We start from the raw sequence: 27,055 nt of genomic DNA on the forward strand, positions 1-27,055 counted from the left end.
CCACCATCAACTAAACTGCCTTAAAAAAAAAAAAAAAAAAAAAAAAAAAATTGATTCGTTTGGGAATTGAACACACAACCACCAGCCAGGTTTCCTGTAACATGATTGGTCTATTTTTTTATAATTTTCATAATTAATTTTTCAAACATTTTTGTCTATTTAAAAAAAAGTGCGTAAGTTATGGAGATGGTAATAATCAAAAATTGATTATAAATTAAATTCTACATTTTTTGACAAAAAAATAAACCCTTTTGGCCCACTGCCCATTTTTGACACCATGACCATGCGTAATATTACCCTGTATTGTATATATACAAAGAATTTTTTTTAGTAGGATAAGAGTTGACTAACTGGTACTTGGTGTGGTACTAGGTTTATCGCATTTATGGCTTAGGGGCCGCGGTTTACCTCCCTCCGTTTAGTCATGCTGGATCAAGAGTAGTAAACTCGGCGATCGTGGGTTCGATTCCCACACGGGGCAAATTTTTTTTTTTTTAATTTTAATTTTTTTTTGTTTTGAAGGTCGTGGGTTCGATTCCCACACGAGCCAGTTTTTTTATTAGTCTTTTTATTATGTCATTTCTTGAATGTAGATGTCAAAAAAAAAAACACACAAATACTAGGTTTGCTATTCATTATCCAACATTAAATAAACTGCCTTATAAAAAAAAAGAAAGGTTCGTGTGGGAATCGAACACACAACCATCAGGTTTTGCTATTCATTATCCACCATCAACTGAACTGCCTCCAAAAAAAAAAAAAAAAAAAAAAATTGGTTCGTGTGGGAATTCAACACACAACCACCAGGTTTCCCGTAACATGATTAGTCATTATTTTTTTTATAATTTGCATAATGAATTTTTCGAACATTTTTGTCTATTTATAAAAAAGTTCGTGGAAAAGAAAACATAGTATATCCATCGGGCTCGCAGGCTGAAACAATAGCAGAATTGTTATCACAAAGCCATGATTCGGTTAATAGCATCAAATCAATACCATTATCAATAACGTACTGTAAAAAAGGAGTAGTTTTGTTGCAGATAGACTGTGCATTCCATAATCCCATTTTTATAAGTTGGTGATTGCTTTGTGTTGAGCAAGTAAAACAGCTTGATTCAGGCTGAGAACACGATTCGTGTAATTTTTCAGTTGTGACGTCATCAACATGTTTATAACGCTTACCTCCCCTACAACCCGAGTTGGGCGGAGAATGCCGAAGTCTTTGATAGTCTTGAAAACAAGTGGATCAAGAAACAATTTAGGTTTGGTTTTAGGCCTGAGATATAATAATGTTTGCTTACTGTAACTAATACATCTAATAATAGGCGGTTTATAGCTATGGTACAAACCAATGACTGATCTAGGCCTTGTCAGAACAGTCCTATTGTGTTGGTGGGATGCCCAACAGGCAGCCACAAGGCTACCACAGTGCCCGCTACTAGAACAAAAGCACTCAAGACCTAGGCCTGGGTTCAACTCTTGAAAAAAAGATCTAACAAAACATGGAAATTGTAACCAAAATGGAGCTAATCTAAACATGACTTGGTTGAAGGCAACAAACTACAAATAACAATAATAATCCAAGGAAGGCTGCAGTGATGTTGAGCGCCTGGTAGTGGCTATATGTCATATCATTTCATCAAATTCATATTATTTATGTATCACTTCATTGGTAGTATTTATTGATCATATTTGTTATCTAGGAAAGGACCGATGCGAGCTCCAGCCAATGTGAGGGCGACAACTAGATGGGATTATGCTCCAGACATCTGCAAGGACTACAAGGAGACTGGCTTCTGTGGATTCGGTGATAGTTGTAAATTCATGCATGATCGATCAGATTACAAGTTTGGTTGGCAACTAGAAAAAGAATGGGAAAGTGGCCAAAGAAATCAGGAAGAAGGTAGAATATAATAATAATTATTGTAGTTGTTTTATTAATTTGTTATTATAGTTGTTATTTAAATATATGTCAGTTTAATTCTAACAAAAATTGTAAAATATGATTATGATAAATACTAACTGAATTTATTTCAGCATTATCATTGTCATTATTTTTTTTCTATTTTTAATTACATTAATACCGCTACTACTGTACCGTGATTATTTATATAAATACTGTTATTGTTACTGTATTATTATATTGATGATTTATATTACTATAATAATTATTGTTATAAGTCAATTGTGACGTCATCACTGTAACTCCCAAAGTTATTTTCCTATTACCCAGCGTCCACTAATTTTTCTATTAGTGGACGCTTGGCTTGATTTTTTTTTAGGTTCGTGTGCAAAAAAAAATTCCTCATTTTTTTGTTACCGCGAATACATCGCACACCATGATAAAAATTGAATTGTAATTGAAAATTACTTTCGTAAAACAAGCTTAATTAGAACCCGAAGAAAGTTACTTCAAATTCAATATTAAATATGAACAATTAAGGAATTCATTGAATCAATGGACGTTTAATTGGAATATTCTAGACATATTTTAAAGACTCAAGGAACAAATTTAGATGTAGGCCTACGGCCAAGCAGAAGGCCACCCGGACCTTCTCCTACTACTACTAGGCCGTAGCCTAGCCTAGTTATCAACTCATCGCATGATTTTACCTGTCTACATGCACCGACCAAAAAGGACGTCTCGAATGCTGAAATGTTTATTTCTTTGACAAAAGTCTATCAAAATAACATTACAAACAAGTTCTTTCTAACTGTACTGCTGATATGTAGTTAATTAAACGCGTACTGCAGGAGCAAAAATCAGCATGCGCACAGCTAAATATAAATATGTACGCGTATACTGATCATATCATTATAGCAACCGATGACTGCTACAACAGTTGGTTATAAAAAACTAAAATTAAAAGACGGCGATTGACTTATAAAGCAATTAGTAGAACATGCATTGTACACTAAATGGAAAATTATTATACTTAAGTTAGATTTAATGCATTCAAAAATTTTTTTAAGCATTAAATCTAACCTTCGTATAATAATTTTCCTATAGTGTACTATGCGGAGCTCTACTAATTGCTTATTAGTCTTTTTATTATGTCATTTCTTGAATGTTTGCTTGTTACTCTTATATTTTTCCTTTTTATTTTTGTATATTACAAGCTTGTTTCAATTTTGGTAATTGAGGTTATTATTTTATCTTGTTTTTCAGATCCACATGCATATGAAATTGATAGTGATGATGATGACCTTCCATTCAAGTGTATAATCTGCAGAGAATCATTCAAAAATCCCATTATCACAAAGTGAGTAGAAGTCCAGCATAGCTCAGTGGGTTTGTAGTCTATATAGAGTACTACTACGGTGTGGAAGTCAGAACACCACTTGACACCAGTTTGGTATGAGCAATGCTACTGGAGAGTCCCTCCATTGCTAAAGCCACATTTATTGATTTATTTATTTACTTTGTGAACATACGCCTTTAGATTGGCGGCATTCAAGGGTGGTGCGTTCAACTTAAATACAATACAATGGATCACTTAATTACTGTACAATTAATACTAAATAAAACATAATAGACACAAACTTAAAAATAACTAAAATGAAACACAGTATAATATACTTATCAACTGATGTATACAACTTAATTTTAAGACATCTTATCTACATATTGCACATTTTCCCCTTTAATTTCTTTACTGACTGCTATTGTGGGTTGGAGATGTGTATAGAATAGTGTGTTATCTGGGGACAAAGATCCTAGATTCTCAGGTTTTTGAAGAATTGGAAAGAAGTTAAGGGATCAATTTAAATACATTGAATAGGTAAACAAACACTTTAAACTTGACAGATGTGTTAATGCAAAACTATTATTATTATTATTGTTATTATTTTGATGAAGTAGATTATATTCTAATATAACATTCTGCTGTAATTCAAATACCACCACCACAATTATGATACTGAAAATGAACATTATGTTTAAAATTTTCAGATGCAAGCATTATTTCTGTGAGCAGTGCGCCCTCAAACATTATAAAAAGTCCAGTCGTTGCTTTGCTTGCAATACACAGACAAATGGAGTATTTAATCCAGCAAAAGGTAGGCTATTTTCTGTAGTGCTAAAGTTCATGATGTTATGTTTTAATACAATTTTTATAGTACATTTTTATAACCATCAAGGTAATTTTTGGGGGTATTTTTCAGAATTAATAGTGAAGTTGAAAAAACATAAGGAAGAACATGGAAGTGATGATGGTGGACAAGATGAGTCTGATGAAGGATGAACCAGGCAGTGGGGTGACATCAGGAATTGCCAGACGGGTGTTAGGGGCGGGGGAGACTAAGCTGTGTGACAATAGGATCTGACAAATTGTGACTGAAATACGAGCCCTCTGATGCCCTAAAAGCCTGGGCAGTTTTGACAATTTTAAGGTGGTCTGAGACATTTCAGCATGTTTAATGGCCTACAAAAGATAAAATATTGTTCCTATTTTTTGATACAATTAGGGTATTAGCCTGTCCAACAGGGGATAAACCATCCTCCCCAACTTGTGCCACTGCTGGAACCAAAAAATCTAATGTGTGGTCATAAGATTTTATGACCACTTATGATAATAGATTGTTTCTGGCACCAGAAAAAAAAAAAAAAAACTTTCGAGAGAGAATCATTGGTGTTTCAGATAGATATCTTCACAAAAATACAATGTAAACATGTTACAACAACATTTACATATATAAATAAATAAGATATATATTGATATAGAAAAATGCTATTACCTAAGGCATTTTACTTTTAAGTTCATTCTATTTGTCATTATGTTCAGGAGTACATTCACCTGGTATACCCAGCATTGACTGCTGGTGAAATATTATGTACAATAAAGTTACACTTAATTTAGATTTTCAGGTGTTTGAGTTCTTGTTTTGACTGTTCCTTGGCTACTTTTTCTCTTCATTCTCGTCATTGTCGCAGCTCCTTCTCTATTTTTCCACTAAAAATCCACTAAAAACAGTTTTCTAGAATCCCAAAGCTTTATAATACAATTTCCTCTAAAGACACCTCTACTGATCCTTTTTCTGACAATTTCTCTGTTTTTAACAATAGAATTTGTAAAAGGTTCTCCACAATATTTCTTAGGTTTTTTTGGCCCTTGGCTTCTACATACATAGTTTTTGGTTACTGTGTATTTGGTACGATAACACAACACTCCTCACTCCTATATTTCTTGAGGCAAACTCAACATTTTTAGTGGTTTTTATCTGGCTAGATAAACTGGAGGTCGTGGGTTCGATTCCCATACGAACCATTATTTAAACATTTATTTTACTGGCCAGTAATTGGGGACATATTGAGTATTTAAAAAGTATACTGATTAATCTCAGATAACATAGTGTAATACATGACCTTGCGTAATTTACCCACAGCTGTATATTGCATCTTTACATTTCTTTCGTTAGACCTATTTTTTATTATTCCAGTGTTATTTATACTGTAGTTCTATTTCGTTCTTATAACAAGCCCATTGGATTGAGAGTCCAGTCTAAATTTGTATAACGTACTCGCGCAAATAAGCGCCCGGGCGCTTAAAATATTTTGGCACTTTTTGAGGGGCGCTAATTCAAACAGGATGCTTATTCGAACAGAGTGGAAATTGAGGAGGCGCTTATGGAAATAGATGAAAATCGAGGGGTTATTATCACAACTTATTAAATTCAAGAGGCACATTTTGAATGAAAAATGATTATATAAGGAAACCGCAAATTACGAACGGTGGTGCGGCGGAAAAGATAATCGTCCAGAGAGCATGGCTTGTCATGACAAGAATGTTGCATATTCGCTCTCAGCAGCTGTTCTAAACTAATCAACAGAATTGGTGGGGACATAATATTAAACTCAATTGCAGTAGTAGATCCGGGAATTCGAAATATAGCAGGCCATGGAGGGATGTTTACACGGAGGATGAAGACCATCTCAGCCCCACCATGGTTGACGGAAGAAAATGTATGATTATAACACCTCTAGATGGCCGGAAATGGCACTCTCAGACTTTTAATGTAAATTTTTTCTTTTTCTCCAGATCTTTACAATTTTGAAAAATTTAGTGGGGCCCCGGGCTGCCTGGGGTCCCTTGAATCAGCCACTGAAAGCTTGTAAACAAAACACACAAAAAAAAACAGCTTGCCATTGGAAATTCTATGAGCCTCGTTTTCAGTAACTAAATGACGCCGCGTACAACAGTTTATCAAAACTTTGGGCTTTCCCAAAGATGGCGAAGTCGGCCGCTACTTTGGAATTCTTGCAATCCCCACTGGATAGTGTCTTGCACATACTACCTCATGGCCACGAAAAAGCCCTGAGACATGCATTCTACAATGCTGCGGCATTTGTATTTATTCTTATCTTATTTTCAGCTGGAATAGCTGTGTATTTTGTTCTGGAGGCTTTCATCCAGCCACTCGTGTGGGCCGTCCTCTGTGGTACCGTCCTTTTCCCATTCAAACATGCCTTGACGAAGCTCGTTCAACAGTGGCTGTCTGGCCTAGCTGAGTCAGGGACACCATTGTTCGTGGGCGCTGTTGCTTTACCGATTCAGGTGCTAGATTCGTCTTCTGAAGGCTTAGCAAATATTATTACAAGGTGGTTGAAACCTCTCATAGGACTCGCTATAGGATTGCCGTTATCTTATCTAGCATACTATTTTCTTGATTATGTTTGGACTGGGCTAGAGAATGCAGCGTCAGTTGTCAATGATGTCCTCAACTGTTTCAGTGCTTTTTGGGTAAGGCAAACGTTGGATTTAGGGCCTTGCTAGGTTAGGCCTACTATACCTACCTATCTACCTAGAGTAGTAGTAGTATTACCACCGGCGGATTTAAAGGGTGGCCGAGCTGCAGGGACGGCTCTAGGACTGTCTCTTATACACATCTAGATGTGTATAAGGGGGGGGGGGGGGCGGCGGCTAAGTATTTATGAGTGTAACTAGGCCTACAGTATAGTACGCAGCGTTATCGAAGGGCCGAGCCGATGATGGGTATGGGAGGGGGTGTCCCCTCCTCCAAAAATGAGATTTAAAAAAAAAATGGGACTTGATTTTAGATGTTCTGCTTGACTGATCAGACCCAGACGAAGCGATTACTGAGACAGATTTGGCCTGGCTTAATAGGCAGTACCGAAAGGTCCACTGATTAATCTAAGATAAGATAGTATAATACATACTCCATGTATCAGAATGCACGCCATCGTGTCAGGATTCAATATTTCGACATTAATTATGTCATCAGGAATTAGGCAGTACAGTACTGGGATGGGCCTATTTTATTATTTTTTTTGGGTCCGACTGGCCGACGAGCTTTGGCCGATAGGGGGGCTTGACCAGACCTTTCAGACATCTGGATCCGCCCCTGATTACCATCAGGCCTAGGCGATTACACTGGCTCAGTTGTTTAACCTATGATTCAGTCCAGCTTAGAATAGAATTATGTACATTATGTAGGTGGCCTAATAATGCACCTTCTTAAATTTTGCAAAAGAATACTGGTCGTTTTATGGGCTGTACTGCTAACATTTCCATCATTCAAATGTCTGGTTATATATTTGCAGCGTGATTATGAAAATTTCAATTTTTGAAATATCGAGCAGCACTGACTTCTGATGAGAACATGCATTTTTGAATTGGTCTCTCAGTATCACCTGCTTAATCAGCTATATAGGTAGTGTCAGATAAGGGGAGCAGAAAAGAGTCTAATTCACAGAAAAAAAAGTATGCAACCCCCTACTGGGGTACACAAGTCTGCAGAGCTGATTTAAATCGGTTATGATGAAGGACAATTATTATTATTGTTGTTTAGTGAAGTGTAGAAACCATTTATAGTGGTGTATTAAATTGTACTACTGTATGGCTGTTTTATTATGATGCAGGTGTCAGAATTATGTAGATTTAATAGTAAATTTGAATTTGCATAAGAATAATAGGTCCTGATTGTAGAGCAGTAGTGTGTAAGCCACTTGTTTTTGTAGTGGAGCAGCTCTGTATATGATAAATACTGTAGTTCCCTGTGGTGTAGGCCCGGCCCACTCCCTTGAACATGAAAGTGGGCTGATTTGTGCAGTGGCCTTTTACCCAGGGAATCATATGTTCATGAATGAAATTGTATTAAATAATAATAATAAAGATTTATAAAGAGCACATCTCCACCAATGGTGCTCAAGGCCTATGATTCAGCCTAGCTTAGAAAATAATTATGTACAGTATGTAGGTGGCCAGTATTGGCCAATCAAAAGGCAAAATTTCAATACTCCATGTCCAATTGAATGCCAATTTTTATTTATTTATTTTTTTTTTTGCTGCAAGTCAGTTTAGCAAATCATAACCTTGACTTTTGCCAGAGGAATTTTTGGTACATTTGGGCATCAGAACTAAGGTGGTACTCAAGCTTGTACTTTGTTAGTAGAGGCATGGAGGCAACGTGACAATGTACTGTAAAAAAAAAATTAAATCGGAATTAGTTCAGGTAGTAACCATGCTGTGTAAACAACCAGGCAGACATTTTCAATTATAAAATTTAAGTAATGTACTATTCAGATTTTATTGCTAATTGTTGAAGGTTAATTAAATTATTTAATGGTATTTAATTAATGAGTAATTGTGAACATACCCACACCAAGGACACCAACCAGTAGTCGGCTTGAGATTTGAACTCGGATCTTTCAATTGGAAAATTGTGATTTACCACTGAATGACAAATATAATAAGAATAATGAATTACCATCAGTAGGAGACTAATTTAATTGAGTAGTTATATAAAACATGTACTACACTCTCAATGTAATATAAATAGTATGTGCTCTCTGTTTTTCTATTAGGTATGGACTATAGTTTTGGCTTACTTGTTGATAGTGATCTTCTGGTGGAATGATACTTCAAAGCCTATATTAAGTGCCTTATCAGTACCGGTGTGGGCTATTCTACTGGTGTTCTTTGCTACCATGACAGGGCCTTTCAAAGTCACTTTGTCTGTACTCAGTGTGATTATCATCGGTGTTGGGCTTAGCACTTACATGAAGGAGAAAGCAGTAGCACTGAACGGTAAATTACAGTTTGCCCTCCAATTCGAGACCATTTTTGGGACCTGAAAATTTGGTTTTGTGTTAAAAATGTTTATCAAAAGCTATTTTTTTGTAATTATTTTAGGTTTTCTATGTAAAATGAAACACTGGTAGCACTTTAACTGAAAAGTCCCGATTAATTTCTGATAAGACAGTATAAAACATACTCCAAGTATCGAAATTCACGCCATCGTGTCTGGATTCAATAATTTCGACGTTAATTATGTCGTCATCAGGAATCAGCACTTTATTGACTAACTAAAGTCTTTATTCACACAAGCTTTTTACCAGTAGCTGTGCTGGTTTTATCAGACATTCATTCTGATGCAACCAGCCTAGACTGCTGCCAAAAGCTTGTGTGAATATACTTGAGAATGCTAAACAAAAAAAGAAAAAATTCTCCCCTTTGTCATCAAAGTGTAGTCAATATCATTTTATATTATATTCAAATTTCTAAGAGAGAGCAGCTTAGCTCAGTGAGAGAGCAGCTTAGCTCAGTCGAGAGAGCAGCTTAGCTCAGTCGGCTAATCTGGTGGTAGCCACTGTGTTTTCTGAACCGTGGAGATCTGTAGGTCTTCGGTTCAATTCCCATCGCTGCCACTCCTTGTGTTTCAGCCAGAGGGCTGAATTTATACAAGTTAGTTACAATAGCGCACTGTCTTTCGGATGAGACGTTTAAGCCGTTGGTCCCATGTACATTATGACATGTGCATGTTAAAGAACGCAGTACACTCTTCAGAAAAGAGTAGGGGATCGTCTCCCGGTGTACTGCCCAATCACCACCAGAAGGACCCCACTGGAAATAAGTCGTCTTCTAGACTTTCGTTGGCTATCCTTGATGTTTACACCGAATAAATCCAATCCAATCCAAATAAATCATTATACAACAACAAACAAAAATTAAGACGTTCTTTCAAATTTACTTTATGTTCATTTCCTAATTTAGAATCAAATACAAGTTCTTGTAGTCTTCATACATTCTCCGAAGCCAGCGCATCTGCTCCAGAAAATCTGTTGCCCAACATTAATATGCAGAGAGGGAATGATGAATTGGAAAGTGGAGCAGATACTGCTAAACCTGAGCAAGATACTACAGGTAAAACTTCAAAACATTTCTAAATTTTCTAAATTGGGATACATTGATTCAGCAAAGCCTTGAACATGTTAAAATGTACAGATTAAAGTCTATGAAAACACTGTCTTGAGAATGTATTTGACTCTGTTATAACCACCTTCCCTCGCACCAAATATGGTACATAACTATAGAGCAGATTTATACTAACATCAGTCAACCCCTAAAAAATTGAGGCTGAGGTTGTGATGCCAGATAACACTTACTACATACTGTACTTACAAACATAGTTTTTGGAGTTTTTTGAATTGACGGATACAGTAATATATATGTAGTAATGATGGTGGTTGATTGATTTCTAATGCAATTTCATAAAAAGTATATTAAAATGTGCAGAACAATATAATAAAAAAGCATTGAAGATAACAAAATTATAAATAATATTTATTATTAATGCGACAGAATATGACATTGCAGACCATTTTCAACACCCCAGCATTTGTTAATATATTGATTATAGATTTAATTAAATTGCTACTACTGTAGTAGATTGACAGTAAAAAAAACGATACTAGTGCAGTACCTGAAAATGATGTAGCTATCATACTTGCCATGCTATATTTATAATTATAAGTCAGTCGTGTTGTCATCACTGCAACTCCCAATGTTACTTGCCTATTCCCCACAATACAATAATTTTTCACATTGGATGCTTGGCTTGATTTTTTTTAGGTTTGTGTGCAAAAAAAATACATTTTTTCGTCTCTGCTAAGCAAAAGTATCCGCGATGAAAATTGAATTATAATTGGAAATTACTTTTGTAAAACAGAGTTAATTATAACCTGAAGAAAGTTACTTCATATTCAATTTTAAGTATGAACAATTAAGGAATTCATTGAATCAATGAACCCTCATGAACTAAAGAAACTGAAAGTTTAATAGGAATATTCTAGACCTAGAATGTTCTAGATCAGCATACGCACAGCTAAATGTAAATACGCACACAGTATAGAGATCATATCACTATAGCAACCTGTGATTGCTTACAACAGTTGGTTATCAAACCATATTAAAAGTAGGCGATTGACCTATAAAGCAATTAGTAGAGCTGTGCTTTTGTACACCAACTGAAAATTACTATACTTAGGCTCTCAGGAAATTTTTTCAAGCATTAAATCTAACCTTTGTATAATAATTTTCCTATAGTGTACTATGCATGCAACAATGTACAGTGTTATAGAAAAAAAGCTTTGTTATTTTTCTATGTCTCCGAAAACCAGATGGCGTTCAGCGTCCATTGGGTCTGCACATTCCTAAATGTACCGGACCAGACAGCACTAGCACACGGAAGAAGAGTAGGAACCTGAGTAACCAATACATCATCAGTCTGGTGTGGATGTGTGTGTTGTTGAAGTTGTGGATGCACATGTGGTGGCTACAGCTTCTGCCAATTCCAGTTCTTGTGTGGGTGCTGAAGAGACTGGTGACAGAAACTGGAGCTTTGGATTTCACAAAACAAAAAGTAAGAAATGAAATGTAGAAAAACCACTAAAAGTTAAACATTCAGAGCTTCTAAACGCGGCCGTCCCAAAGCAGAACAATGTAAATGACATTTTTGTCTATTTTAAGATATCATTTGGGAGCATGTTTAACACTTACCTATGAAAATTTCAGGTCTCAACAATGAGTGGTTTTGGAGAAGGCATTACCTATCTTTAGGAACAAAGCTTAAAATCTACTGTTTTCTCGTGGCAATATCGACTTTATGGTGTTTTAATATCAATAAATGACAATATATACACAAGCTAGATAATGCATATAATTGCCCCAGAAATGATAAATTCAAAAAATATGTCGCACTTGCAACAATACTGTGCCTGACATGTTTCTGATGTAAAACAACATATCTGTGAATATCGTTAAATAAATTTGCAATAAACCAACGGTTGTAAATAAAATATATATGGTCATGTAAAATTTTAGAAGGGTACAATTTATTTATGAAAATTTATTGCCAATTTGCAAACTTTAACTATTTTTCTCAAAAAGAGAAAATTTCAAGTTGCGTTGTTTGCCACGGAACGGTTGAACGGTAATGGGTATGGTCTTGATTTCAAAATACTGATATTGTTTTTTTCAAAATTTTATTAACCGTATTATGTGTCTACTAATTTGCTTTTAAATTTTTGCTATTTGCCTTATTTTTATTATTTCGGTATACAACAAATACAAAACAGCAGCCAATGGCTGAAGATGTTTGTTTACAATACAGTTGGAAATATCAATTATTCTCGTATGCTGAGCCATTGCTTGATATTATGTATCACTTCTTTCAGGCCATTGCCTTGTATGATTTTGCCTCCGTTCTCTCAATTATCCAAATGCCGTTTTACTGTACATTAGGCTAGATTAACTCATTCTCACTAATTTAAATGTAGAAAAATAATTTGTCTGTCTTCCTAATAGGTTCGGCAGCGTTGGAGTACTATGCAAGAGTGGGTGCAGGATCGTGAAGATGCTCTTGTACCACATTATATTCGTGGGATACTATCATTGTGCCTGAAAGGAGATAAAAAGGTTTGGTTCTGTACAATGTTTTGAGACTTTGATGACGATGCCGACAGTTATGACACCGACTTTGATGATGCCAGTGGCAATTATGCATGCGACATAGACACTTACGCTGAAGACAATGATGTCGACCGTAATGACGACTGAAAATTACCTTGTTGAAGGTGATGACAATGACAGGAATTGCGCCTTCCACACCAACAACAATAACAGCGATGGCCCCAGCACTGATTATCCACTGGCAAGTGCGGCCACAGTGTTCACATCGGTGGTGGTGGTGCTGCTGCTGCCAGTGATATTCACGTCGATGCTGATGACAACAGTGGCTATTACAACTACAGCGATAATGACATGAGTGTACCGCTAATTTCAATGATATCCACAGCGATTTCTCAGACACTGTTTCTGGCTGTTACAACAGTACTGTTAGCAATGCCACGGCGTTGCCAGTACAAAGTGAGAGTACAGTTACAGCTACGAAGATTACAGTCACCGATAGTCTTTTTGTTGATCTCGATGATGCCTATGTTGATTTCACTTTTGACGTTCGCCGACAACGAATTTGCCAATGATGATGACTTCAGCAGAGCCAATGGCGCTGCTGGTGTTAAATGATAGCGCTAACACAATTACACCTGAGATTATGGAGAGCAATAGTAATTTATTTGGTATGTTTTATGCTAACAGAGGTACTCAAAGCGAACCGGCGATGACATTGGTTGAGGCGATGTTTTAGTTGGTGAGGATGTGTACAAATATAATGCCGTCGACGCTGATGACAATGACAGCTATAATGCTGCTGTTGTTGATGACGACGATGGCAAGAAAGGCAACAGTGGACCCACCTTAGAATCGAGGTTCAGGAGGCCACTGCAATTTCGCATACGGCGATTCCGCTGACAGCGAATTTGCCAGGTGCCGGCGGGGCCGATGGTGCCGTCGGTACCGTTAATTGGCGACTCAGGTGACAACGTCGCCGATGGCAATGCCATTGGTGGTTGTGCTGAGTAATTGCGCCAATTGAAGAACAAATATTGCAACTATAATGAGCGAGCATGCCCAAGTTTTTTTTGCAAACAGCAAATATGTCAACAATAAGTACGAACTATGGTAATTTTTTGGGCGATGGCAATTTTGCAAATGGCGATGACTCAAGTGATGATGACTGTGACGTTAATCTCAATGTTATGACGTGTCACTGTAGTCAGCATCATCACCAAGTCCCTAAACATTGTACAGAACGAAACCTTTGAGGCTGTTGTTTTCTATTTTTCAGCTGATCACTATCCTGTCAGGCTCACTGGATAAAATCATCAGTATATTCATTATTTTGTCTGTGTTCGTTTCCGTTGTCATAGCAGCATTTCTCGTCTCAATACAGGTAGTTTTTAACTAGTTTACTTTAATTTTTGTTTTGTAGTTAAAAGTAACTATAGTAATATATTTATATAGTAATAAAGTAAATATTTGTATTGTACCATTGAAATTGTAACACTGGATGTTTGGACATATATATGCGGAAAAAAAAAACAACCTACTAAAAATCCTAAATTTTCCTACACATTTTTTCACTTGCTTGTAGTAAGCGAGATATTCATGTCGTTCACACATTTAGCAGTTAGCAATCGGCGTATGACATCATAAATGATGACGTATCCGTCACACTAACCGTATGCGTTTGCATGCGAAACCTCTGTAATGTCAAAACTTTAACAAAAAAAAAACTGAAAAATTTCAGAACAGATGCACAAACCCAGTGGTGGCCATCGTGAAGCAAACTAATTGTGTTGTCGTCTTTCTTTTATTTACCAGATTCAACAAGAGAGTATGTATCTCGTTCAGGTGTCGGGTAGTTTGATCAATGAAACTGTTTCAAATCACCCGGAACTTAAAACGTATGTCATCAACTTGCCTTTGTTAATGCTCTTCCCTATGAATATCCTTCTCCCAAAGTTTCTTTCCCGTTAGTTTATTTCTGTTCACTCTCTCTCTCTCTCTCTCTTTCTCTCTCTCTCTATGTTCTGTCCTTATATTCTCGTATATTCCACTATAAAATTGAGTCAGTTGCTTATTGTTAACACAAATTGCTAAACAGCAAAATTGCTAAACAAAAAAATGTCAGCCTATCCTGATGGCAGACTATTCTAAATATGTAACCAGTGCCAATAAAAACCATTCTGTATGAATACTTCCCTTGTATACTTACAGATTTGGGATGCACTGAATTTATATATGTAGCATGTATTTCTGATATATTATCATTTTATTGATTACACAAATTGGTTTAATTGATCATTTTACAAGTTTTTGAAAAATTACTATGAAACTAAAACAAAACAAAAGTGGACAAGTAGAACAATGCCTTATGTATGTGGCCGGAAAAACTGTAGCATGAGTTACCGTAGCATGTTACCATGTTTTTGGCAAGTTATGGTAACACAATTGTAAACATTTCCATAGTAGTTACCTATCACATAATCAATAAATTTGTACTGTTGTTTGTTTTAGAACACATTCAAACCAAAGACTAGTCGTTTTTGGCATGTCTTTTTAGCGTAGCATGAGTTCTACCCAATCACCACAAGAAGGACCCCACTGAAAATAGTCTTCTAGACTTTTGTGGGCTATCCTTGGTGTTTACACCGAATAAATCCAATCCAATTTGTTTCTCCATCTGGTATATTCAATCATATGCAACAAATATATTAATTTAACTTGACATGTGATGTTTCTCATTTGCATACAGTTGGCTGCCGGGTGCTGATGACATGCATTCGGCTGTTGACTCAATGGTTGGCAATCTTCATCGTCATGGTCGAGATTGGATATCTACAAAGGTACAGTATTGGTTGTGTGTGTGTTACATTCTTGTATGAAATGTCTAGCATAATTTAATTTATTACTTCCAAGGTCCTTACTGTGTTTTTATCAGTTTCTAATGACATTACAGTATTTTCTTCTGTACTCTTTAGGCAAATATTCCTTGATGTTCTGATTCTTTTCAGCATGTTATTTACTGTTATTTTGTCATTCTTCTACATGCCCACATTGTAGACACCTATTATTTGAGAATTGCCCTGTAAAGAATGGTGTGGCTGTTTAAATAAGTAGTAGTTCAACGGAGTGTTTCTAACGGCAAGCCAACTTGTAAAAAAACATGAAATACAATACTAAAGAAATAAAGCATTACGTTTGAAAGTCTAGATGAAAACAACAATATAAATGTAGGAACATTTGCAGTTATCATAAATAGAAGTGAATGATAAAACATAAGATGATGGTTTATTAGTAATTATAGTACATAATGGGAATTCATTATTAGGTTACTTTTTGTTTCAGATCCATAATACTTTTGATGGTCACATAGATGATGTCTCGTTTCTTGAGAAACAAATCTTAGAAATGTGGGATCAAATATATATGCAGTGGGCAGCAAAGGTAAAAAAATAATATATATTATATAGGTCTATATAATACATATTATTATGGAAATTGTCTTTGTCTATAAAAATAAATGTGATAAATAAAAATGCAGTAAAACAAATGACTTATAATTCTGTCAGTTTTAGTAATTTTGAATTAATATATTGTATAATATCTGTACATTATTAGCATTTGTTTCAGTAAAGTAAACCTAGTAATTTTATTTACTAAGAATGTGACTGGACTAGAGTCTAGGAAGTCAAATGTGGTGACATCATGGAATACCGTGGTGAATTCCTTCAGCAAGTTGGACAACCTGCACATCACTGGGATCATGACCTACATACAGGATAACATAGAAACTGTCAAATCAGTAAGTACTCTTTGATAAAGCGTGTCTTATTTGTCTGGGTTGCAGATTGTTTTTGAAAATTTGTTGTTCAATATCAATTGTTTTTTTACTTTTAAACCTGAGAAAAATAATTCATGTTGGAAAATATTTTTTAACCTAAACCTAATAAGTGAATCATTTACAATCCATGATTACTGTAAAACTGATTCTCGTGATGATGGTGCTTGTGAAGTGGATTTGCTTTTGGTTGTCAAAAAATTAACATGTTTTGGACAGGATTTGACCCACAACCTTTGCATTGAAGCTAAAGCCCCTATCGCACTGGACTTAATTTGGTCAAATTAACCGAGTCACTGGCTAAATTGACGAAAAAAATCCAATCCGAATGTCGGTTACAATTCCCTCAGGGTTAAATTAACCAAGCTGAATGGTTAATTTTACCGACCTCAGCCTGCCCAGTAAAACTTACCACGGTCTCGGTTAAACTAACCACGCTGGTCAAGAAGTCCAATCCGAAAATGCAACACGGATAAAACTTTCCGAGTTCATGACCTGCCTGGCTTTCTCTACCTCCCCATAAAGTTATCAAAGTTATAGTTTCCTCATATGTCCAGTTTCGGTTTTTTTTTGTTTTTTTGCCTGCAGCCATTTTGTCTTCTTCCATGTTGACACTGCTCGAACAAAACCGGAAGTTGAAGTCACAAACTAGCGCCCTCAATAATATTTTTTATACACAAGGTTAAATCTTGGTAAAACTATGGTAAAACTAACCACGTGAATAATCCAAGTGCGAACAATGGTGAAATATACCCATGACTTTGGTTAAAGTTACCCTGGTTAAATTTACCATTTTTTAAATCCAGTGCGAACAAGGCTTAAGACATCATCATATCCATCAATAAGAGTTCCATTAATCTATTATTACTTGGTTGATTAGAAATTTGATACAATTTAGTATGAATTGAGAGGAAAACCAGATGCACTTTTACTTTTTGGTAAAGAAAAATAACATAATAAAAAAATATTTAATGATTGAGTGAGTGAGTGATTGATTAATTGACTTATTGACAATTGTCTTTCAGATTGCTGAGTCTGTGTGGACAGTCCTTAAGGGAAATATAAACATCGTTTTTACCATCTTGACAACAAGTATTTCTCTGATTTTTGGAGGTGGAACAGCACTCCTTAACTTAGTTATCTCATTTGTGAGTTCTTGGTTACCATTAATTTACAAGTTTTTAAATATCAAATTTGACATGTTGATACTTAAATTTAATGGTATGAAATGATATATTTTCTATGATATGCTAACATTTTAATCTCTGTATTAAACAGTATATTCATTATAATATCTTAGTTGTATATTTATTGAAAATAAGAATGTAAATATATTTTCTCCCTATTTACAAACTCATAAATAAACAGTATTCTTTGAACATTAAATTTAAGGATTTTTGAACAGTAAATCTGCCAAGGAAGAAGTAAGTCTGCCATAAAAAATACTGAATTGCCTTTGTCTCCTTAAAAGTTGATGCCATGATCCCTTTAAAAGAGAAATTTAATGTTTCCACATATAAAATGTTTTCAAGGTTATAGTCAGTATCTTTAATTAATTGTAGCTATTTTACTGTTTTGCTGTTTCACTAATTGATTGTTTTAAAATATGTTTTAATGTACAGAGATATTTCAGCAAATGCTGCCATCTGTTTTTATGGTTCAATGAAATATATACCTGAATGATATAATGTAATTAGTTTATATCTTTAATAATAAGTGTATTTTATTTGCAATAATAAATTGATTTCATTTGAAACTTTGTGTTCAGGCCTGCCCTACACTTAGATGTCGTCTTTAAAAGATCTTTTTGGCATGTACCTTCTTCCCTTTGATTTTGCTTTTTATTCCTGTTCCATTGTTCAAAAAACAATAGAACCTGAGTATTTGTGGCATCTCTCAGATGGTAACTTTATTGCAATACATAGAATCTAATTTTATGTCTTTCAACTGTACTGTACATTTTTATATTTTACCAATGTTGATAGTTCAACAATGTACGAGCAATGAATTTCCGTAAAAGGATGCAATAAAGTGAAAATAAAAATTAAATATATAAATAGTGCCTAAATAAATAAGTATATTTAATCTAGTTTATTTTCAATTGTAATTAATTGAATGGGTGATCCTAATTTCATTTTTATTGTTTTATGTTGTAAATATGAAAGATTGATTGATACTATTTATCATGCTCATTTGCATTTTCTAAAGGCTTTATCAAGTTGTTTACATAGTATGTGTATATCTTTGTATAATTGGTCACCAAGTTGTTTTGATATAAAATAAACAAATAGAAATAAATCTATTGTTTGTTTAATATAATTCGTTTGAATAACTGTTTAAAATACTGATTATGAATAAATATTTATATTGAGGCACAGTCCCCATAATATAATAGTAATCCTTTTTATAGGATCTGTAATATTAAAGTATTGTTTTCCATTTTATTATAATCTTTTTTGAATATTATGGCATTAATGCAGTGCATTCACCATGCACACAAGTGCAAAATACAGCGAATACATTCACGCAAGCTTGGAAGTGGTTTATTAATAATAGGAACATTAAAATTAATAATGTTTAAACTACTGAATGAATAATTATTTGTATCAAAGTATTGTTTTCCATATTCTTATTGTCTTTATTGAATGCACTTTTACATAAATGGCAAATGCTTAACCACCATGGAAATAAATACAAAATACAGATGTCCATGCAATCATGGATGTGGTTATTAGTAATAGACACAGTAAGAAACATCAAAATTTACAATATCTCTTCCACAGTATTGGGATTGTGCTTGGGAGCGGTGCCTTTCCTTGGAACCTACTGGGCAGCCGTTCCTGGGATGATTGAGCTGCTCGTCAAAGATCAGAAAATACTAGCTATCGGGCTTCTAGTAATACATTTCTTGCCATCCAGCTTTGTCGACACAATTATCTACGCCGATATCAAAGGGTAGGTTAATATCTTAATATGGTGCTGTGAAAGGATTTCTGTGTTTGCTTAGTTGATATGGTTGATCCTTGTCCTAGTCCATGTCCTACTGTGAACCTTCAGTCATTGTTTTTGCTTATGATAACATTCAGCCAATGGTTGCACATCATAAACATCCTCCCAGTATTTCATAATTATTCCAGTCAAGAGATACAAAAGCTATTACTGTAAATAGCAGATAGATAGATACGATAATAAAGCAATTGAATTAATATATTAGGTTACTAACAAAATAATGCAAATTAGGTAAGTAAATAGTCCCCACAAAAGAGAAAGGAAGGTATAAAATTTCTGTAATTTTATTGAAAACGTCACAACAGTTTTGGATATAACCTTTCTTTCAGGTGATACCGTTATTTAGCTAACCAACCAAATACTTAATTCACAAACTACAAAGCTAACTACTTAATACAACTAACTTTCTAACCATAAATACATCATGTTATTGTAAACAAAATATATAATATATAATTATATAATTTGCATACATTCGACAAGACGTGTAAGATGGACCAATTTCAACCAGCCAGTTTGTCCTTGTTTTTTGCTCTTGAGCTGGGTCCTGTCTGCATTATAGCAAAGATAATAAATAGCAGAAGATAGACAGCTTCCCAAAATAGTGGAACATCTGGCCGAAATGCATTGTGGGTACACGGTGGCGCTATATAGTAATAATAAAGGCGCCGCTCTGGTTCGTTTGTTTCCTGTAGTTTCTCCACTTAGTAAAATGTTTAAATTTTACTGCATCCGCAGGAGGGTGGATGTTCCATCGATTTTAATGCAAATACGCGGAACAGCTCATTATTCTGCTATTTAAGTTCTTTGATTATAGCACATTTGCAGAAAAAAATGAATCTACACAACTCGAGGAGAGTTAGGGATTGTCTCCTGGTGCACAGGCCATGGTAGGTGCTATACTGCCAGGAGCCTACAGTAATTTGAATTTCGTTTTGGATTGTAAAAAGGACCATATACATTTGCATTAACATAAACAAATATTCATTAAAGTAGAAACTAACACACAAACACAAGTGGTTGCTTGTTGAGATGAATAGCAGTAATCAAGTACTTAGCTATGCGTACTTATTAGCTATTACTAGCTAATGTTTTGAAATTTAACCAATCATTAATCAACTAGTGAATTTTTTTCAGGAAATCTGTCAGTTAACTACAAATCAATATCGACTTAACCCCTAATAATGGTCGACAATAAAATACTAACTCTTTCAAGTATGTTTGAATTTCCTAGTTATTAAATATTAATGAATAACTCAACATAGCTGTAGTGTTTTGTGGTATTTGTTTTAAAATATGGATGAGGACATTATGTAATATTTTAATCAATATATAATACATTTTACAATAAAATATGAATTGATGTATGGATTTTGTTTGAATCCTCAGGGGAAGCCACCCCTATGTAACTGGGCTTGCTGTAGCTGGAGGGATCTATTACTTTGGTCTTAAAGGTGCTATTATTGGTCCCATGCTGCTGTGTTTCCTGCTAGTTGCCTTCAACATTTACAGTGCTGTTATCAACTCTCCACCGCCTACAACCCCAGCTGCAGAGCGCCCGCCAGTGAGACGGGTCAGAAGTGTTTTACAAAGGTACTGTTATTTTTTTTTAACTTTATGGTGAAAATAACATCTCAGTGACATCTCAAATAGAGGGGTACCTAGAAAATCATCTGTTTGAATTCCTTTCCCCTGTTGGGACTGTGACTCTTTCTTGTGACTCTTTCTTGTTTCTTCATTGCTTTAATAGACATAATCTTTGTGCATGTTGTTATTGTTTACTATAGTACATTTTTGTTACGAATCGTTACTTTACAGTAAATGTTAAATGTTGCTATAGTAATGACTGTTCTTGTAGTAATCATTACGTTACTGCATGTTTTTTTCCACCCTCTTTTCAAATTCAAATACACTAAAACTAATGAAAATAATATTTTAAAAATCATTATTTTTACTTCTTTTTTGTTCCTATGCATGTAATGTAAAAAAAAATAATTGAAAGAACCTGCTGTTATAGTTAATTTTGCAGTGGGGGAATAGACTCAACATGGCACATTCTGCTTTTATTTTACTTGACCTATGTGATGTGTTTATACTGTTGATGAGTATTATCTTTCCAAATTTCTTCCATCTTTTGATAACATTGACCACTCCACATCACACATTACATTGTCAATCGCAGGGTATGATTCATACTCAGATCCTGATTTTTGGCCCGCTTTTGATTTTTCATATGCCAAAAAAAAACAAACGTCGAATACAACCTGCAAATGCCAAAAAAATGACTGAGAAAAATATCTTTTTTTTTTTGTTTTTTTTTTTAATCATAAAGCGCGCCACCAACGTTATATTGCCAGGTAAATGCATCTGTATGCGCGACACAGTCAGCAAAAATGCTGTATATAGCCTAGGCCTACTTACACTATTGTTTTGCCGTTAAGAAACAGGTCTCTTAACTTCACAATCTACAATCATTGACAAATATATGCATTAGGCCTAAACCAAGTTTATTTTGTAGTGTATTTTGCTTTGGCTTTTTGTTATTAATAAAAATTTTTATCTATATTAAATTTGTGATTAAGTAATTCATTTAAAGACATATTTTATTTAAAACAAGTTTTATAGGATGCGTATAGAAAGAATATTGATATGCGGAAAAGTAAATTTAACCTCTCTCCCCACCCCCGATTTTTTTTTTTTTTTTTTGAGATTTGACGCTAAACAATGTAGTGCTTCATTTCGAGATCTAGTTTCTTGTATACTTGCTCATTAAGTGTTGCTTTACTTTATTTCAAAAGGGAAAGAAGTCGCTGCTTGTTACCATACCCTAACTAAAAAGTCCAATTAGTTTCAAATCTGGCAAAATGCAATGAATGAATTTGGTGACTTAATTATCGCAATTCCCAAATTTGTGTTTAGTTTTTGTGTACAAAGGAACGTACACACCCGCAGGATTCTGGTTTTTGAAGTGTTTATTAGTAATTTTAACCACGTATTTTGCTGTATTGCTCCATTTGCATTTTAACACTAATAAAGCTAAACAATAAAATATAGAAAATGTTCATGCAGCTGGGGAATTTCATCTGTTGCATACAATTTCCATTTAGCATGGTTTTTTTATTCCTTTTTTTAATATTAAATATACTTTATACCTTGGTTCAGTCATTCAATCAATGATTCATTATGCTCACTTCAAATCTGATTGAGCTGGAAATACTTGTATTACTACTAATTTGATGCTATTGCAGACCAATACTCCTTGATGAGCCAACAGGCTATTGGGGATTTTCTTGTCGCATGTGTGTTACTCTAGTGGCTTGATGTTCATAAATGGGCTTGTTAAAATTATTGCAGAGTGAATTTTGATATAATTTAGCAATCATTGAATTCATTATTGTTGGTCGTTAAGGCTGATGAGCTTTAAAGCTCTGTCCAGATTATTAGATTTACTTTGACAAAAAAAAAAACTGTTGTATGCCCATATATAGTCATGATGTGTATCATATGATGTCCTCATGACCATATTTATGTATGTTGCATGTTTTTGTGAAATGAATTTTGATAGTCTGGTGAAGGCTTTAACCTATTGGGTTTTTTTCAACCCAACCACCAAACCCCAATAAAAAAAATGTTTGTGGTGTTTAAACTGTACATTTAATTATTGGATTGAGGTAATATTTAAAACATGTATAAACACAGCCGATTTTATGCGAGTCAGTGCCGACTGTACATTAAGAAGGTGCTGCCCCAGCACTACGCATGCATATGTGTTAGCCAAGCCATTGGAAACCATTTATATTCTTATCTGGTCTCAGCAAACACGGGTGAATATGATTACGTGCAGAAGTACTGTACCTCAGTGATATTGTGCTAGAGAGTATGATAAGGGACTGTGTGGAAGGAACCCCAATCTATGGCTTGCGTCACACTCTCAGTTTTACACAATGCATTCAGTTTATAGATGGGTTTGTATAGCAATCATGACAGTTCTCTGTTGACTTTAGCCCTCACTCTCAAGTATGTTGTTTTGAAAAAAAAATTGACAATAGTGTTATTATAATCACGTAATTGTTGATGGCTCTGTTTATCACATTTTGGTTGATTTGTTTGGGGAGGGGGCAAGAGTCTAGTTGAAAGTCTCCATTAGACAATAACAACTACTTGTCTCCATATTTTCTTTTAGATCTGACACCATCACCTGAACGAATATTGAACTGTGCCTGAACTGTGTGTACCCCAAAATGTGCCCGTCTCAAGCATAAGGCCAAAGATCAATCCTGAGATGTTTAGGTTTTAGTTGATTCAAGGACTTTTTCGTTTTACAAATTGCACAATATTAAAAGAGGTGGACATACTTTGACGACTACACGTCGTCGTTATTGGCAGAAGGATGTTTGTTTAGATAACATTGCAGCAGTTGACAATACATTCACCATCATATATTTATTATTCTGTGTGTGCAGTGCCTGAGTAGCATGTGTATAGCAGTGTAAAATGGAGTGTTTTTAAGAAGCATGTCAAATTTTATGGTTTTCTGGGGAAAATTTTATTTAATATAATTATTAATTTAATATAATGTTTGTAATTTAAAGGTAATGTCTGTGAAATAAAATCTGGAAAAAATACTGTATTTGAATTGGCTTGTACATTTAAGAAAAAATATTTTTTCTATAAACTTCACATAAAGTAAATCATTAGCTGAGCCAGAGCCCACAGGGCTGGAGCTTATCCCCAGTTTCTGTAGCATGAAGCAGATGAGAGTGTAATATTCCCCGTGGGCGGGACGCCAGTTCACCGCAGGTTACTTCCAGCAACTTGCTGGTACCCATTGATACAACTGGGTAGACTGATAAAGTGCTTAAGGACACAATTAAAATGCACAGTGAAGGATTAAAACCCCGACCTCGAGGTTGGGACACCAAATCATTTTCATTGTGCCAAATCACTTCTTTACATAGACTCTAAAATTCCTATGAAAGAAAAAAAGTTTAAAAGTGAAGCGAGCACAAAACATTTAACTCATTTGAATTTGCTAATTTATTTATTGATTTTGAATGTGCTTCTTCCAGTTTCTACTTCAGACCATATAATCTTGAATTTGTTTTCACTGTGTGTGTTAATAATAGCTCTGGTGAATAATTTTCACCACATGGTATGGTAATAGGGCTTCTCAAGTTTTTTACTCAAGCTATAGCTTGGTGGTTAAGATGCTTGCCTTCCATGATCCTGGGTTCAAATCTGTTCAAGAGGTCAGGATTTCATATTTTTTTTAATGAATACAAACAGTAGCTTGACATTGGGCAGGTACTTTATTAAGAATAAAAATAATATGCAATATACTACTTTATAAAGATTAGATCATTTTGGTTCTTGTGTTGCTAAATCTGAAGGACTAGTTTTTGTACGATTTTGTTTTTTTTTGTGCATTTGTATTATGTAGAAATAGGCCTAAGTTTGTATTCATATTTAATTGCAGTTTGTTTTATTCTAATCTTCTACCATTTTTGAAGACGTAATCTATTTTATAGTAAACAATTTTACAAAGGACGAAAATTTTTAAAAATGGTAGTTTTTAATGTGAATTTAATTGTGCAATTGCTAAAAAATATTTAGTTTATAATTTTAACAATTATATTAGAGGATGCTATTCAGATTATAAAAAAGCATAATACATGTACTAGTCAACTGGAAATAAATGCATACAATTCAACATGTTTTCATATTGTAGAACAATTTGCTGGGGAGGTGGTTAGATAACTTATGCATTAGATGGGTTCCAGATTAATAAATGAATATATATGCACAGAATTCTAACAATATGATTAAAGATCATTAGATTTGGCAATTAGCTTTGAACGCATAGTTATGAACTAAAATAATTTGAATAATAAAAGCTGTAGAGCCCACATCATCTAACGATAAATTATAGGCGTTCGAGTCGGTTAACTGCAGGATTTTGACTTCTAATGGTCAGTTTCCCAGAGTTCTAAGTATTGCCCACAAAAATTGTGTTGAAAATACAAGTTATACAATAGAACCTCACTCAATTTTGAGAGTCGAATTACAACCTCCAAGCCAAATGTACAAAAAATGTTTTATTTGAGAAATTCATTTGTAGTTTGATCACGTGGAAATGCAAATGTAACGTCAGTGGAGGTTTCCTCTATAGCAACTCCATTGCAGCTGCCTCGTGTACAAGTTATAGTTGTGCTACCAGTGGATGTTAAATTTCAAAAGCCATAGATGGATGTTTACAGGCTCCAAATCGGAAGCCAATTTTATTTTATGGGTGATTTACTTAAGAGAATTTTTATACGTTTTGTTTGATTTGGCAATTTTTAATAATTGAATGAGAATGATCAGGCCTACATGTGGAAACTCCTTTACTGTGTGCCTGTTAGATTTACTTCACGGGGGGATTCTTTGATCATAAATATGGTTTTTCATCCATATTAGGTTCAAATATATTTATATATAAACATTGAACATTTATCAAAAGCTAAGCATGATTGAATTTGACTTAACTGTAAGCAAGCTTTCGTCATGTTAACACCATGGCTTCAGACTGTGAGCCACGATGTTGTCATGTGTATAACAAGTATTTTCGTGTTCGCTTTTATATTGATAAATGTATTTAGCCTATATAAAAAAAAACAAGTATTGAAATATTATATTTATCTAGTATCCGATTTAAAGTTGAATTAAAATTATGTGCTTGCTTCTGTTTAATGTCATTCATCGTTCATTCTACATCATATAAAAGTTAGTTTATATGCCGTCTATGATGGTAAAGTCTGGCGAACCCGCCTAATGCAGTTAAGCCTTTACTTTTGTTCATTATATATTTTTAAAAAGATTTAATATATTGCTCTCTCTAACCTTGTATATCGCATTAAAAAAACTATAGTGCTTAGAAAGGAAAACATTTTTCATTTTACGTAGATAAACGGTTAATACAACCTACATGATATACAACTGTGTGTACATAATAACTTTTTCGTATGCTGTGTGTAGGCAGCACACAATGCAAACCTGATGCTTTTTCACGGCTTGACAACAACCTACAGATGCCTTTTTACTTATGCATTACTGATTTAATTCTCATTCACTTTAATACGAATCTTGCCAATTACCGGGTGTTACCGGGTTATGTTGGTATTTGGCGATGTGGTCGTATGCAATATCCTATTATACAAACATTACTATATCTGAAATCAATGCAGTCGTCCCTAAGGAAGGGGTGTAGGTTATTACATTTACATCCTCTCATCCGTTCCGAGATGATTATAACACCTTGATGCCTGGCTTTGCTGGGCTGGGATGTATTCAGTCGCTGCTTCACTATTTCTGCTGTTTTCATAAATGCAGTAGATAATATTAAATTAGCAATATATATAATATAATACAGTAATAAATACAATATTTTATTATATATATATATGTATATGTATATATATATATATATATATATATGTTTCATTTACTAAATTATATATAAACTGAT

General features: G+C 34.4%; 2 protein-coding genes across 4 annotated transcripts in view; both read left to right on the forward strand.

Moving 5' to 3' along the window:
• LOC117123496 (E3 ubiquitin-protein ligase RNF113A-like) overlaps positions 1–4,858 on the forward strand; it is a 10,979-nt gene extending 6,121 nt beyond the window's left edge. For 2 of the 3 annotated variants that reach the window (XM_033269446.1, XM_033269461.1), the window contains 4 exons: positions 1,704–1,903; positions 3,170–3,263; positions 3,953–4,059; positions 4,141–4,858. In XM_033269446.1, the coding sequence (XP_033125337.1) occupies positions 1,704–1,903; positions 3,170–3,263; positions 3,953–4,059; positions 4,141–4,244 (505 nt within the window). In that variant the 3' untranslated portion in view covers positions 4,245–4,858. The remainder of the gene's footprint in view (positions 1–1,703; positions 1,904–3,169; positions 3,264–3,952; positions 4,060–4,140) is intronic. The other variant, XM_033269453.1, reaches the window with a different exon arrangement.
• A 1,305-nt stretch (positions 4,859–6,163) lies between these two features.
• LOC117123565 (transmembrane protein 245-like) lies at positions 6,164–26,464 on the forward strand. Its single transcript, XM_033269546.1, has 14 exons — positions 6,164–6,740; positions 8,825–9,047; positions 10,014–10,163; positions 11,420–11,661; positions 12,606–12,716; positions 13,987–14,091; positions 14,523–14,605; positions 15,457–15,547; positions 16,050–16,148; positions 16,366–16,506; positions 17,568–17,763; positions 19,155–19,497; positions 20,941–21,144; positions 23,735–26,464. Exons 1-14 carry the CDS (start codon positions 6,228–6,230, stop codon positions 23,751–23,753), a joined length of 2,520 nt encoding a protein of 839 aa, XP_033125437.1. The 5' UTR covers positions 6,164–6,227; the 3' UTR covers positions 23,754–26,464.
• The last annotated feature ends 591 nt before the right edge of the window (positions 26,465–27,055 follow it).

The sequence above is a fragment of the Anneissia japonica genome, unplaced genomic scaffold, assembly GCF_011630105.1.
Source record: "Anneissia japonica isolate Jap-2015-1 unplaced genomic scaffold, ASM1163010v1 scaffold288292_len1863012_cov191, whole genome shotgun sequence".
NCBI lineage: Eukaryota > Metazoa > Echinodermata > Crinoidea > Comatulida > Comatulidae > Anneissia > Anneissia japonica.